The 13693-nt window shown below is 38.5% G+C and overlaps 1 protein-coding gene across 1 annotated transcript; it reads right to left on the bottom strand.

The window, feature by feature from the left end:
• Positions 1-3533: 3533 nt before the first annotated feature.
• On the bottom strand, positions 3534-5184 carry LOC145134698 (uncharacterized). Its single transcript, XM_079069544.1, has 2 exons — positions 3767-5184; positions 3534-3620 (listed from the first exon to the last, which is right to left on the bottom strand). Exons 1-2 carry the CDS (start codon positions 4847-4849, stop codon positions 3603-3605), a joined length of 1101 nt encoding a protein of 366 aa, XP_078925670.1. The 5' UTR covers positions 4850-5184; the 3' UTR covers positions 3534-3602.
• Positions 5185-13693: the final 8509 nt, after the last annotated feature.

The following is a 13693-nucleotide window of genomic DNA, read 5'->3' as shown; positions in this document are numbered from 1 at the left end:
TTTCGAGACGAATGAATTGAACATGCAAAATTCTACTTGAGAGAACAGAGTTGTTTGCTTCGCTTTTAATTGAGACCGAGTAAGAACGCCACCTGATGTTTCACCGATTACTTGAGTCTTTGGATGATCTTTTGTCCATTTTGTGAGAGGAGGGTAGTTTGGATCATAGGCAGGATCCAGTTCAGCATTTATTTCTTCCTCTAATTCTGATTGAGAATCTTCGTCATTTGTACTGTTTTTCTCCCCCTCGAATGACGAAACAAACTCAACATCTGGTTCAGAATTCTCCCCCTCGAATGATGAAATAGTTTCGGCTTCAGGCTCAGAATTCTCCCCCTCGATTGGACGTTCATTGGGTATGGTAGTTGATGGATTCTCCCCCTGGATAGTAGAATGGGAAGATTCACTTGGCTTTTGAGATTTTGCAGATTCTTGAGATCCACTTGAACTTGAAGGTTCGCTTTCCATGATTTTAGCAGCTTCGTCAATTACCTTCTTCAGATTATCTACTTCATTGTCAGCCGCTTTCGCTTCAGAGAGAATAGCAGTCTTTGGTTCATCAAAGAGCTTCACATATTCTTCAAATAAGTTGGAAATGGGAATCGAGACTTGACCAGTTTGAGGAAAGATTTCATGCATTGGTTCTTTGCTTGATGTGAGTTTCTTCACGTAGTTATCATCAAACGACACGTAATATGTTTCTTCAATTTTCTTTGAGCGTTTATTCAGAACCCTGTATGCTTTTGAAGTAAACGAATACCCAAGAAAAATTCCTTCGTCTGCCTTCACATCAAACTTGTTTCGGTTCTCTTTAGAATTAAAGATAAAGCATCTTGAACTGAACACATGGAAAAACTTGACGTTAGGCTTGCGGTTGTTTAGAATTTCATAAGGAGCTATTGTGAATCGCTTGTTGAGTAAAGACCGGTTCTGGGTGTAGCAAGCAGCGGCAATAGCATCAGCCCAGAAATACAGGGGCAACGAAGCGAAGCTCAGCATGGTTCGGACTGCTTTACACAACGAGCGGTTTCGCCTTTCAACGACCCCCTTTTGTTGTGGAGTATAGGGAGCAGAGAAATTGTGAGACACTCCCTTTTCAGCAAGAAATTCTTCAAACACTTGGTTTTTGAATTCCAACCCATTGTCGATGCGAATGTTTCTAACCATCTTTCGCAGTTGAAGCTCTACTTGCTTTATAAAGACTTTGAGCTTGGGCGTTGCTTCTGATTTCTGTTTAAGAAAGAAAACCCTGGTGAAACGAGAAAAATCATCAACTATGACAAGTATATATTTGTTACCACCGATGCTTTCAATAGCCGAAGGTCCACACAGATCAATATGTAGGAGCTCAAGCAGTTCGATGATCTTTGTGTTAACGCGAGTTGGATGACTTTTCCTGCTTTGCTTTCCCATTTCACATGCAGCACACAAATGTTCCTTGTCAAACTTGAGAAGTGGAAGTCCTCGCACATGATCACCAACAACTAGCTTGTTGATGTCTTTGAAGTTGAGGTGCGAGAGCCTTCGGTGCCATAGCCAACTTTCGTTAGAATGTGCTTTCGTTAGTAGGCATACAGATGGCTTCCCTCGTATTGGATTAAAGTTCAATGGATAAATTTCACCTTTTCTTTGAGATTTCAGCAGAACATTCTTGGTCTTCTTTTCTATTATTCCTGACCCTTCATCATCGAATGAAACCTTCAGTCCTGTTCCCACCACCAGTTGCGAGACACTGATGAGATTGTGTTGTAAGCCTTCTACATATGCCACCTTTCTGATCGAGAAATCTCCATTTGTGATCATTCCATAGCCTTTTATTGTTCCAAAAGAATTGTTTCCATACTTGACACATCCACCATCCTTTAGAGCCCGAAACTCCCGTAGCTCTTCCCTTCTCCCTGTCATGTGACGTGAGCAGCCACTGTCAATATACCATTCATCATCAAATTGCTCATCACGAATAACCTGCAAAAATTAAGCAGATTTAGGAACCCAAAGTTTTGTGGGTCCTTGTGAGCCTTTTACAGAACAGGGAATAGTAAGAGAAGAATCAACCAAAAAAGTTCGTTTTATTAAGGTGGTTTCATCTTTTCTTTTAATTGTGAAAACTTTGATTTTGTTAGCTTTTGTTTCTTTAACTTCAGACTTTGGAATTGTGTTCTTATTGTTCACAAACTTTTGGTTCTGTTTCCTTGAGTTAGCAGACCTTTTCTTTGTCTTCTTTTCATCTTCCGAGACTAGCTTCCCTTTTCCCTTTATATCCACTTTTGGATTTTGCTTTGAGTGAGAGGGATGAGTTTTAGGAGCGAAACCTAGCTATAGGTTCTTTTCGTCTGAAGATGGAGAACCGAAACCACTCTTTTGGTTTCGTTTGCTTCCATTTTGGGAGCCGAAACTACTCTTTCGGTTCGCTTGACTGCAGGAATGGCATTGAGTACAAGGAGTAGAGTTACGCTTTGATTTTGCTTCTTCTGTAAGGAGTGAATATTTTTCTGAGTGAACATAATTAGGGTTTTGGGACTTCCAAAACTGCTTCCTTTCAGAGAGATTCTTCTTATATCTCCTATTACGTTGATGTTTCTGCTCTGACCACTGCTTTGGAGTTTTATGGATATTAACTTTGGGTTTCGGTCTTTCATCACGAGTTTCGCTCTTTAGTGAGGAGGTTTTGCTTGTCGCCTTGACTGGTTCTCTTGAAATCTTTTTGGTACCACTTGTGCTTGGCACATCAAAATGTGTAGGCTTGTTGAGTGGTTCTGACACATATCTGCCTTTGACCCTCCATGATGTCTTCTCAGACAGACCAACCGTTTCATCAGCATTGTCGATTGGAGCTGACCATAAATGCTCCTCACAGCCTTCAGCATTGTCCTCGTTTACTATTGCTGTCAGCTAGGCTGTTTCTTGTTGTGTGACTCCTGTAACTGCATAAACCTGATTTGGTGTGGTTTGAACCTTTTGATATACCACACCCTTTTCTTTCAGAATTTTGGACTCATTTTGGGATAAACGAGCGAACTCAACGGAATTTTCAGAAATGAGATTTTTGATAGGTTCGGGTTCGCTTTTAACAAATTCAGAATAGTCCACCTCATTCTACGGATATTTCACTCATATCTTCATCCTCATTAAATTCAGAAGTATTTTCAACATCAATTTTGTTTTCCGAACTTAACTTGGCATTCAACGAGTCAAACTTCTGCATGGTTTCAGTTTTAATTTTTAATTTGTCATTTTCGTCCAAAAGGTTCTTAAGCATGTCCTTATGGTCTTTGGACTTGATGAAGGACTTGATTTTATCAAGACCAATTCTGTATGCTGGAGAAATTTCATCAGAAGATACAACAGTTTCACAGTTATATACATCAGCATCAATTTCATCCTCCTTAAATTCAAGGAAGGGCAGAATCATACTATGAATTTTCTTGCCTATTTCACAATTCAGATGCAATTGGGTAATATTCTAATATAAACGTTTAGCAATTAAACACAAAACATTTCTCTGTTTTAAAAGCTTTAAATTATCCCTTTGCAAATAAATTGTCTCATCCTTAATCCTAACTAACTCGTTCTCCTTTTACTCTATCCAGATCCGTCTCTCCTCACTCTTCGAAGACACCCTGCTGAGTTGATCAGTTAGGTTAGAGTTTGTTAAGCGATTCTGTGTTAAACTACCACTTAAACTAGAAATTTTAGATTTTAATTCGTTCAGTTCTTTTTCATAGTTTGTGACAAGGATTTTTAATGATTCGAGAATTGATTGTACCTTCTTGATCAACTGGTCGCATTCGTTGATCTGCTCGCCAACTGGTTTGGTAGCGAAGCATCTGTCTTCTCGCTCCCTTGCTTCATCACAACTCCCATCAGTATTATAGCCTCTCATCTGTGACACTCCGGCAGTCACCATCAAGCACTTCCCTGTACCTTCATTTTTAGCTTCTTTCGCCACGAAAGCCCTGCCATGTGTGGGCTTACGAACTTCTTCGTCCTCAGAGTCTGTAGACCAGACTTCCACACCACCAAACTCATCGTCCACGAGATTTTTCTGCACAATTAAGGAATTCATAGTGTTGTTAGCAGCAGCTTTCTTCTTCTTTATTTCTTCTAGCTTTCGCAGGTAGTAGGCTTCATCATCTTCAGTCTCGTTCTTTTCTGACATCTTTCTCAAGACACAATCTTTGGCAAAGTGATTTTTGCCTTTGCAGAAGTGACAATCAAATCCAGAGCCACCAACAAGCTTACTATCCTTCTTCGGTTCTTCATGATGAGGAGAGTTCTTCGGTTCCTCCTTTGCTTTATCCGAACTGTAGCTTCCTTGCCAGTTTCGGTTCTTGGAGATAGGAAACTTTCTACGCACGAACTTCTTTGGATTAGAGACCATCAGAGCATATTCTTCATTGGTTAGATCAAATTCTGACAAATCTAAATCCTCTTCTTCTTCAGCCACGTTCTTTCCTTTTGATATGAGAGCTAAAGATCCCATGCTTGAAACCACATTCGTTTCTTTGGTTACTGCACTTTCGTGTGATTTTAGAATCCCCACTAGCTTCGCCAAGGAGTAAGCTTTGAATTGTTCATGAGCTTTTACTGTAGACACCACCGCCATCCATTCGGTTCTTAGGCCATTCATGAATGTGACCTTTTGCTCAATTACCTTCCTTTCTATGTCATGCTTTATCATTTTGCTGCGAAGATGATTAAAACGATCAAAGGCTTGAATGAGCTTCTCTTCTGGTTTTTGCTTGAAGTCTCCAAACTCTGAAAGCAGTAAAGTTTGGATAGAATGCTCAAGATCCTCATCGGTGGAATATAACTCCTTCAATCTAACCCATATCTCTTTTGCCGTCATGCATGAACTGACCAACCGGAATGTGTCATATTATAGGGCGAATCTGATCATTCTTAGTGCTTTAATGTTGCTCACAAGCTTTTCCTTTTCGTCTTGAGGAACATCCTTTACATCAACCATGAGTTGGTTGTACTCCTTTTGCGTCTTGATTGTTCTGTTTGTGCCAGAGTGAACAAATGGACCTATAATAATCGCTTCCCAGATTAAGTATCCATTATCTTCTTAACCAATCACATAGTCTTCAAAGTGATGCGTCCAAACTTCATAATCTTGAGTATATAGGATAGGAATCCTGGTGGTTGATCCGATACTGTTGGAGATGTTGATTGGGTTCGTTTGTGAATCGTCAAGAGACATGATGATTTTGTTTTGAAACCTGTTCAAGATCATACTAGTAAACAAAGTTAGGGTATGATCGAAGTCGAAGAACTACGTCAATGAAGAATGACGGTTCTAGAATCTATTGGTTTATTAGATTTACTCAAACAAACAAATCAAAGAATGAAACATTGGTTTTTGTTTTTGAATCCCAGGTACAACTTTGGCAGACGTTACTTTTTGGACTGACCTAACTGTTTCAAGTTGGGAAAACTTTAAGTAATAGGAGATGGAAGGCTACATTACAACAGGTAAGACACCTTTTGTATTCATTAGCTACAAATTATATAAAAAACTTATAGTTATTTGTTTTTAGGTACTCAAAGAAAGCTTTAAAATTTTGTTATGCAGTAATTGATGAAATTACCAACCTTATTGATAAGGTGATGCTTATTCATGTTGCATGTGGGTTGTCTACTTATTTTATTGTGATAACCAGTTAACCATTAACTGATATTTATTTGTGTCGCCTCTTTTAGATTCCAAGACATGAACCCATTAAAACATTGGATTTACATAAAAGAGTCGGGGTCACATCTATTTTATTTTTTATTTTTTTATTTTTTTTGTTGAAAACAAATTTCATATGCAGGCCAGAACACTATGACCTTTGCAGAGGACTGGAACTCGCTATAATTTTTTCCGAATTCTTAGCAAGGTAAATCGTGTGTTCCAATTTTTAATCATCTCTACTCTCACTCATCATTTCTAAACATTAATGAAACTTCATATATGGGTATTTCAGTACTTTACCGGTTTTTACTTTTGCAGCCTCCATAATCCTTTCTTGCGACATTGGAGAAAAAGATACAAACTCAACCGTTTATAAAGCTATACACAAGTTGACATAAGATTTGTATGAGTCAAATGACAATACTGCCCTTGCCCCTTCACCTCCGCTTCCCCCAACAACTTCTAACAAGACACACACACACACACACACACACAAATTTTGGTTTTTTTTATTGTTAGTCCCATGGTTTATTACTTTTACAAGTATGACATTGACAAGGAAAAAAATCAAACTTACTTTCAATTTTACACATGTTAGAGAAAAAGATGATTCTTTTTCTTTTCTTTATATTTTGTTTACTGGAAATCTTTGGAAGTAACGCAAGTACATTGCTATTTTCACACATTATTTATTGATTATATTTTATTATTACTAATTAACTTCATATGTGTGTGTGTGTGTGAATGTTGCTTGCAGGGGGCATGTAAAAATGCACCAGAAAGAAGTGAGGTGAAGAATGGTTGTAGAATTATTATATGTAACAGAAGAGATGCGTATGGATTACACAGTCTCCTGCTCTGATACCAATTGATGAGTTGAATACTCTTTAGATCGATTAGATCTTTAACAGGTAAATCAATAAGAATAACAAACACTAGAACACACAATGAATCAACCGTATGTCGAATGATTAAGATATAGTCACACCTCAGAAGAGCTCGATTAAGAACTTCCACTGTAGAGGTGTGCTAGGGTTTACAGTACAATTAATATGATAATAATGAAAAGCGTTTATGACAAGGATGCATGCATGCACCTTATATACTAAACCCTAGAAAGATTAACACGGTTGGACAGGCCCAAACCGAGAGCACATAATGGACCAAACTACTAAGGCCCAATGGCACAACACATGAACTCAACACATACAATAGAAATTTAGAAATCCATTAAGTCTTACATATCTCAAATACTAAAAGACTTCAATCAAATATTATTCCTAAACAACAGAATCATAAATATTCAACAATATTATAACATGAAGATTAGGACTAGGATGTTAGACACATTGTTAGGATCCAACACTCCAGGGTCTCCGTGTAGGTGTCATATTGTTTCTAAAGCCATATGAGTTAGGTTCGTTTCCTAAGCCATTTGGGCTATGTTTTGGGTATACTAAGACTATGTGTCTTGGTGAAATCCCTCTATTTTCATAACCGTTAATCCGCAAAGAACGACTAACGACAGGTATAAATATCATACTATTGATCTTATACGGTTCGAACGCCCGCCTGGTGTTGATAGCTACAACTAACGTCTAATGAGACGAATTTAGGCGATGACGTTCAGTTTCCATGAACATGTGCTATAACGAGGTGAATGACTTTATCATGCCCTATTATGGAGCCGGTGCAAAAAAAAGTGTAGTGTCACGAGTTCGGTTATGAGTTCACTATAAAATCCCATAATTATCTCAACCTTGTATGGAATCGGAATAGTATCCATACATGGATCAATTACTCCACGAATTGGATAAGAATTAATGATAGTAAAAAGGATTTACCTTACTGATCTTCTGTTGGTTCTCAAACTAACTAATATAATAACCAATTATAATGATTAAGATACGAAATTTGGCACTCGTAAACTCATCGTATAATGGTTTTCATATGATTTATGCAGTCCTGGAATGAAACTCTTAAGGTGGAAAATGGTCATTTTTATGTCTTGAAAAGGATAAAATTTCTCATTTTTGTACTTAACTCTTTACATGAAAATATATTTCATTATAAAGACACGACACGATTTTACATAGTTTATAAATTCCAAACTTATGAGTTTTTCATATAAATTATACAAATGCTTGTATAAGGTTTCAATAGTAAAGTTGGCTATTTAATGTTTTCATAAAGAATGATATGACTTTATTTTATATAAATTGGTATTCAAAATCCTTATATATAAAAGCATTTTGGTCATGAGAACCATAAAATTTGATATAAGTCTCTTTTACTTATGTGTATTTTGCCTAATTTTGTACTTTTGGATTTGAACAAATGGAATTTATGAATGAGTCCAAATACATTTTAATAACTCAATTATTTTATACTTTCGATAGAAAAGTACGTATTTATAAAAGTTGGACAACCAAACAAATTTTATAAAACATTTTTGGTTATAAAAATATTGTGTCAAACCTATAGAACTCACCAACAATTTTGTTGGCGTATCTTAATGCATGTATTCTCAAGTTATTTAGCAGGTTGGAAGTGTTCGCTCAGAAAACTCTCTGTTATTTATATTATACCTTTGTAAATGTCGGATTGTTATACGTGTGTCACGATTTAACATTAGTCATTGTCAATGTAATTTCTATTTCGGTAATAATAGAAGATTATACTCGTACTATTCAATGTATGTTCAACAACTTTGATCACTGATTTACGTCGTGCACCTCGGCGTTTTTGTCGGCGGCTGGGGGTGTGACATCCTTGGTTCACAAAGACTATGCCTAATATAGAAACATATAGTCCTTCAAGTAGTTAGCTCCGCCCTAGAACCCTATCAGATGAGAACATGCAATAAAGCTAAGCCGATTCTAAGCCTATGTAATTCAATTCAGTAAGGTCTTCTGATAACTGAAAGAACTTATTACTATTCCAATGATTCAATGCTCCGAAAAAAATCATGAAAATCTTGCTAATCAATTAATGGTCGCACCACTCGCCCACAAACAACCAAGACTATATCAGAGTTATTCGATTTACACAACATAATCTGAGCATCAACCGAAAATAACTGAACACCGTAATATAACAAACACATCGGCCGCCCCAACGGGTGTTAGGTTCCACACCATCCTTCCTATTCAACAAAGATAATCACCATTGGTTCAATTCATCTTATTATAGAAAAATTTGTACTCCTTTCCTACCTTATTGACAGTCATGGTTATAAGTATCCTCGTTATTACATTCAGAATGTCTTGAGCGGTAAGTACAAGAAACTCATCTGCGAGTCTACCCATAGTTGTTGTAACAACAATGGTTTCCTGATCTCATAGAAACATCAACAATCCAGAACCCCTTCGTGGTCGGTGGTTTGCAAACTGAACAAGCCCATTAATTCTTGTCGTACCTCACCTTGATAAGGTAGAACTATCAAAAGAAACGCATTTTCCTTTATTTGAAAACTGATTGATAAGAGTTTGACTTCTTCCTTTCTAAAACACATTGACTATGTCATAGCAAGAGACATCTCAATCCTTCAACTAACCGTCCCATACATTAGCTGAAAACATCATGTTGATCATTATATTCTCTACTTCCTTGAGTCTCGCGAAGCTGATGCTATATCAAACTAGGTCCACATGACCTCATACTCAAATAACTTGTGCACGCCTACAACACTCAGGCCCAAGCCATAAAGGGCCACTTAGATTTGAACCAAAACCAGAGTCGTCCTCATTCAAGCGAATCATAACAATGAGGTTGATTGAGACGGAAACATTCTACAAATAAACTATAGTTTTATACAACACTATCAATCATCTACCAGCTCCTCAGTAACCTCTTTGACCCTTCCTGATCTCCGTACGAATCATGTGCTTCTGTTAGTATGGGCCGATACTACCTTCCACACTATCCGTCCTCATCCTAAGAATTGTCTCAATGTTCCCAAGTCATTATTCACTACTATAATCAAATGTTCTAACCATATATACATGTGCTTACATGAGTACACCCCACTAATCTTCCTAGACTCTCCTTCTACGATTCTACACACACGTCTTCCCATACTAGCATATTCTAACAATTTTCATAGGTCACTAGGAATCACACCTCATCCTATTATTCTACTATGGAAGAAAATTCTATCATTATCGATTAACTAACTTGCGAATACTAACTACATACTACTAGAATTAAGCAATTATTCGACTGAGAGATCATGCGCTACTACGGTTGAACTCAAACAAAAGTTGTGTAATAAGGCTAAACCAAACAATCTAAGACTATTTAGTTTTAAGGGAATGTAATCCTAGTGTATTCGTTGAACAGTTAATTAATATTGATACAGATTTCACCAATAGTCAAGCAGTTAATCTAACAGACAATTCTAGTATACCACCTCTGAAAGGATCCACCGTTCATCTACTAGAATGCGTAATCATGGAATACAAGCTACAAGCTACCTAGGTGGAACCAATCATGCCCTGAAATATAAGCACATACTAATGTTGGGTTTTATAAAATAATTGTAACACTCGATATTCATGTATTATCATTTTAGCCCTTAAATTTATCAAAGTTTCATAATTGGTCCCTTGTGGTAAAAAGCTTCGCGTTTTAGCCCGTACGTTGGGTGTACATGAGGGTGTGCGCAACGTACTCATGAGTTACAGGATCGTGGAACCCTGCAAGTACGTTGGGCGTATGTGTGGTATATCGGGAATACTAGCCCAATCTCTAAACCCTATTTTTAAGGGTTCCTCCCCTATTTAAACAACCTTATGCCTCCCTTGGACATTTCTTATCAGCCACCATTCCCTCAAAAACCCTAATCTTAAGTCTAAGCTTACTTGTGAGAGTTTGGGAGCTTATTAAGTGGTTTTAGTGCATATTTGTTGAAGAAGGAGGCTAGAGAAGAAGGAGGTGTTGCTTGCAAGCTTGTTGATCCAGAAACTACTCCTCATTGTGCATCTTTTCCAAGTATAAAGTTTATACCTTGATGAGTTTCCTTTTTGATCTTCATGGATGAGTTTTATGAGCTTTTTCCCCAAAGTTTGGACCTTTATTAGTTTGGAGCACTCCTGATAATATTAGTTATCTTTTCATGCATTTTAGGACTTGTAGATTCATAAAAAATGGTTGCTTGATCATTTGCTATGGCCCATGCATGAGTAAAGTGACTTAGTGTGTGATGGAAGTTAAAGTTTGTTGCATTGGGTCCTTTCTAGCCATGCAAAGGCTTAAAAGTGATAACTTTATGGGTTAAGACACCCTAGGATGGTCAGATCTGAAGTTCGGATAGGTCTCTTAACAGATTAAGGCATAAAAGTTGGTGAAGTTGGATCAGGCGGAGTACACCGGGTGTACTTCTGGTTACGCCCCGTGTTTCCAGTCTCGTCCCTGATTGGTCGTTGATCGAGTAGTTCGCTCCACGTAAGAGAGAGTACGCCCAACGTACGCGCTGGGCAGTTGACTTTCGTTGAACTTTGATCTTTGGTCAATATTTAGGGTTTTGGACCATGGGAAGGACAAAATGGTCTTTTTTCCCTTAGGGGACTTAGTTATGGGATTTGGACTCATGAGTTGAGTTATGGATCTTAATTTTTAATTAGGTTTAATTATTTCGCTGATTAGGCAAAGTCTAGTTCCGGCAGTTCGGGTGTAAGATTAAGTTGTCATCAGTTTCAGGTGAGTCTCATCACTTATTCCTAACTATGTGGTAGAATAGTTGTATTTGTGATGACCAGTTGGGTCTACTGTTATTTTGTATTATGTTGTTTATGTATGACTGAGACTGCGGATAGTCTCCAGGGTTGCTGATAACCCGTAAGGCGTGTTGTGGCCCACACGGGCTGCTGATAGTCTCCCGAGTTGCTGATAACCCATAGTGGTTATTTATGCTTTGAATTATATGATATCTTAGGGAACTCACTAAGATTCGTGCTTACGTTTGTTGATTTACGTGTTTCAGGTACTTCCGAGGACCACGGGAAGGTGAAGTTCTGATTGTACACACTCGCTGGGAGATTTGTTATTAGGATAGTTTGAGATACTCTGATATTTTGTGATGATGTTTTTTTAGACACTTATGTTTTTGGATGACTTGGTTTGTGAAATGTTATTTTGGGAAATTTAAAATGAATAAATTTTGTTTAAAATTTGAGGTGTTACAATTTGGTATCAGAGCCCTGGTTTGAGGGATTTGGATGAACCTCAGGGTAATTCCAAACTCAAAACTAAGGATCTGAAGGTTTTTATAAAAAACTTATCAAAGAAATGAAGACTTTATAGGAGAAAAACCCATTGAAGCAGTGTGTAGAATCAACCAGAGCTCGAGCGATAGTTTCACAAAATATCTTAATTTATAATATGAGTAGTGTAGAGCTGATATTTTATGAGTTGATAGAATTGCATGCTAGATTGTGGTAGGCTAAGGATCCTTCAGGAATGGTGTGATAGTGTTGCCTGATTTGTGATGCCTTTAGCCTAGGAGTTCATTCTTATGAGATTGAATCTATCATTGCTATTTTCTTAGTGTATGCTATATAATTGTACATAGTTAGGATTTTATAGCCTTAGAATGCCTCATTTAGCCTTTCTTCCTATTACATGTTTGGTTGTGGATTTGAGGTAGAATCATTTATTCGAATGTCTATCGAGTCTCATATTGTGTACAATTGGCATGCGCAAACCAAATGGAGAGGACAATGGAGATCTAGTGAGGTGGAGAAGTGCTGGGGAGCAGTCTAGAGTTAGTGTCTAGATGCTTAGTCGTGGTTCTAAGAAACCAGCAGGGCGAGTCTATAGCTGATCTGAGTAAATAGAGTTCTTGTGACTTAGGGTCTTGAGAGGATGACTTGAGACAAATATGAGTTGGTGTGGAAGGTAGTATTGGGCTTGTACTACTAAAAGCATTGGATCCGTACGCGGCTCAAGAAGGAATCTTAAGGAACTAAGGAACTTGTAGTAGTGTGTGAGTGTTGGTGTATGCGTTGTAGCCTGATTTTTGATGGTTTTTCTTGTGTGTTTCAGTATGTTGGTTACCTGAGGTTCAGGCTCCAGCGACCCCGAGAGGCCGAGTGTCGGTGATGATGAGATTCGTAGGATTGTTACCACCAAGGTGGCCGCAGCAATCAGAGGGGATATTCTAGAGATGTTTGGGTCTATCAAGACCACGCTGATTGAGACTTTTGATGAGTGTTAGGCCGCCGTCACTGAGGCTGCTACTCTCGCATCCACTACAGTTGTTGCTGCTACGAGACCGTAGGGGGTGATTCATTGTGGTACCGAGAGTTCAACAACACGAAGCCACCCGATTTTGATGGGACCCAAGATCCGATTTCTTTTATGAGATGGATCTCTGATGTTGAGGGATATTTTTACACTTTCTCCTATCCGGAGAATGTGAGAATTCGTTTCGCACTGAACCTGCTTCGCTTGGGAGCGAAGGATTGGTAGAAGTCTGTGATAGTTGATTATACTATTGTAGAGCGTTCTGTGGTGACCTAGGATAGTTTTACTGATATGTTCAGAGATAAGTTTGTTCCAGTGGTGGAGAGGGAGAGGTTGGCCCAGGAGTTCCCATCTCTCAAGCAAAAGACAAAGACGGTGACTGAGATCACCCGAATGTTTCATGAGAAGGACTTTTTCTGCCCTGAGCACGTTTCTACTGAGCAGGCATGCGTGAGTCGGTATTTGAGTATTCTAAGGAGGGATATCTGTGAGTTTGTGGCGAACACTACATATCGGACATTGGTTGAGCTACAGACGAATTCTAGGAGGAAAGAGATTGAGTTGGAGACCCAGGCTAGGGAAGAGAGGGAGACCCAGGTGAGATATAGGAGGCCAGTACCGTCGTAGCCGGAGACTACGCGGTCCAAGTCCGCTTACCAGAGAGCTGGAGGCTAGAAGGGCCGCACTTGCGGAAAGTGCGACAAGGGACATGAGGGGCCCTATCGGTCGGGGACGACTTGCTACCTTTGTGGCAAGGAGGGGCATTTG

This window comes from Lactuca virosa, chromosome 8 (assembly GCF_052849685.1).
Source record: "Lactuca virosa cultivar CGN04683 chromosome 8, Lactuca_virosa_CGN04683_v6, whole genome shotgun sequence".
In the NCBI taxonomy this organism is placed as follows: Eukaryota; Viridiplantae; Streptophyta; class Magnoliopsida; order Asterales; family Asteraceae; genus Lactuca; species Lactuca virosa.
The sequence above is the reverse complement of the archived record's forward strand: the minus strand, read 5'-3'. Positions and strand labels throughout refer to the sequence as shown.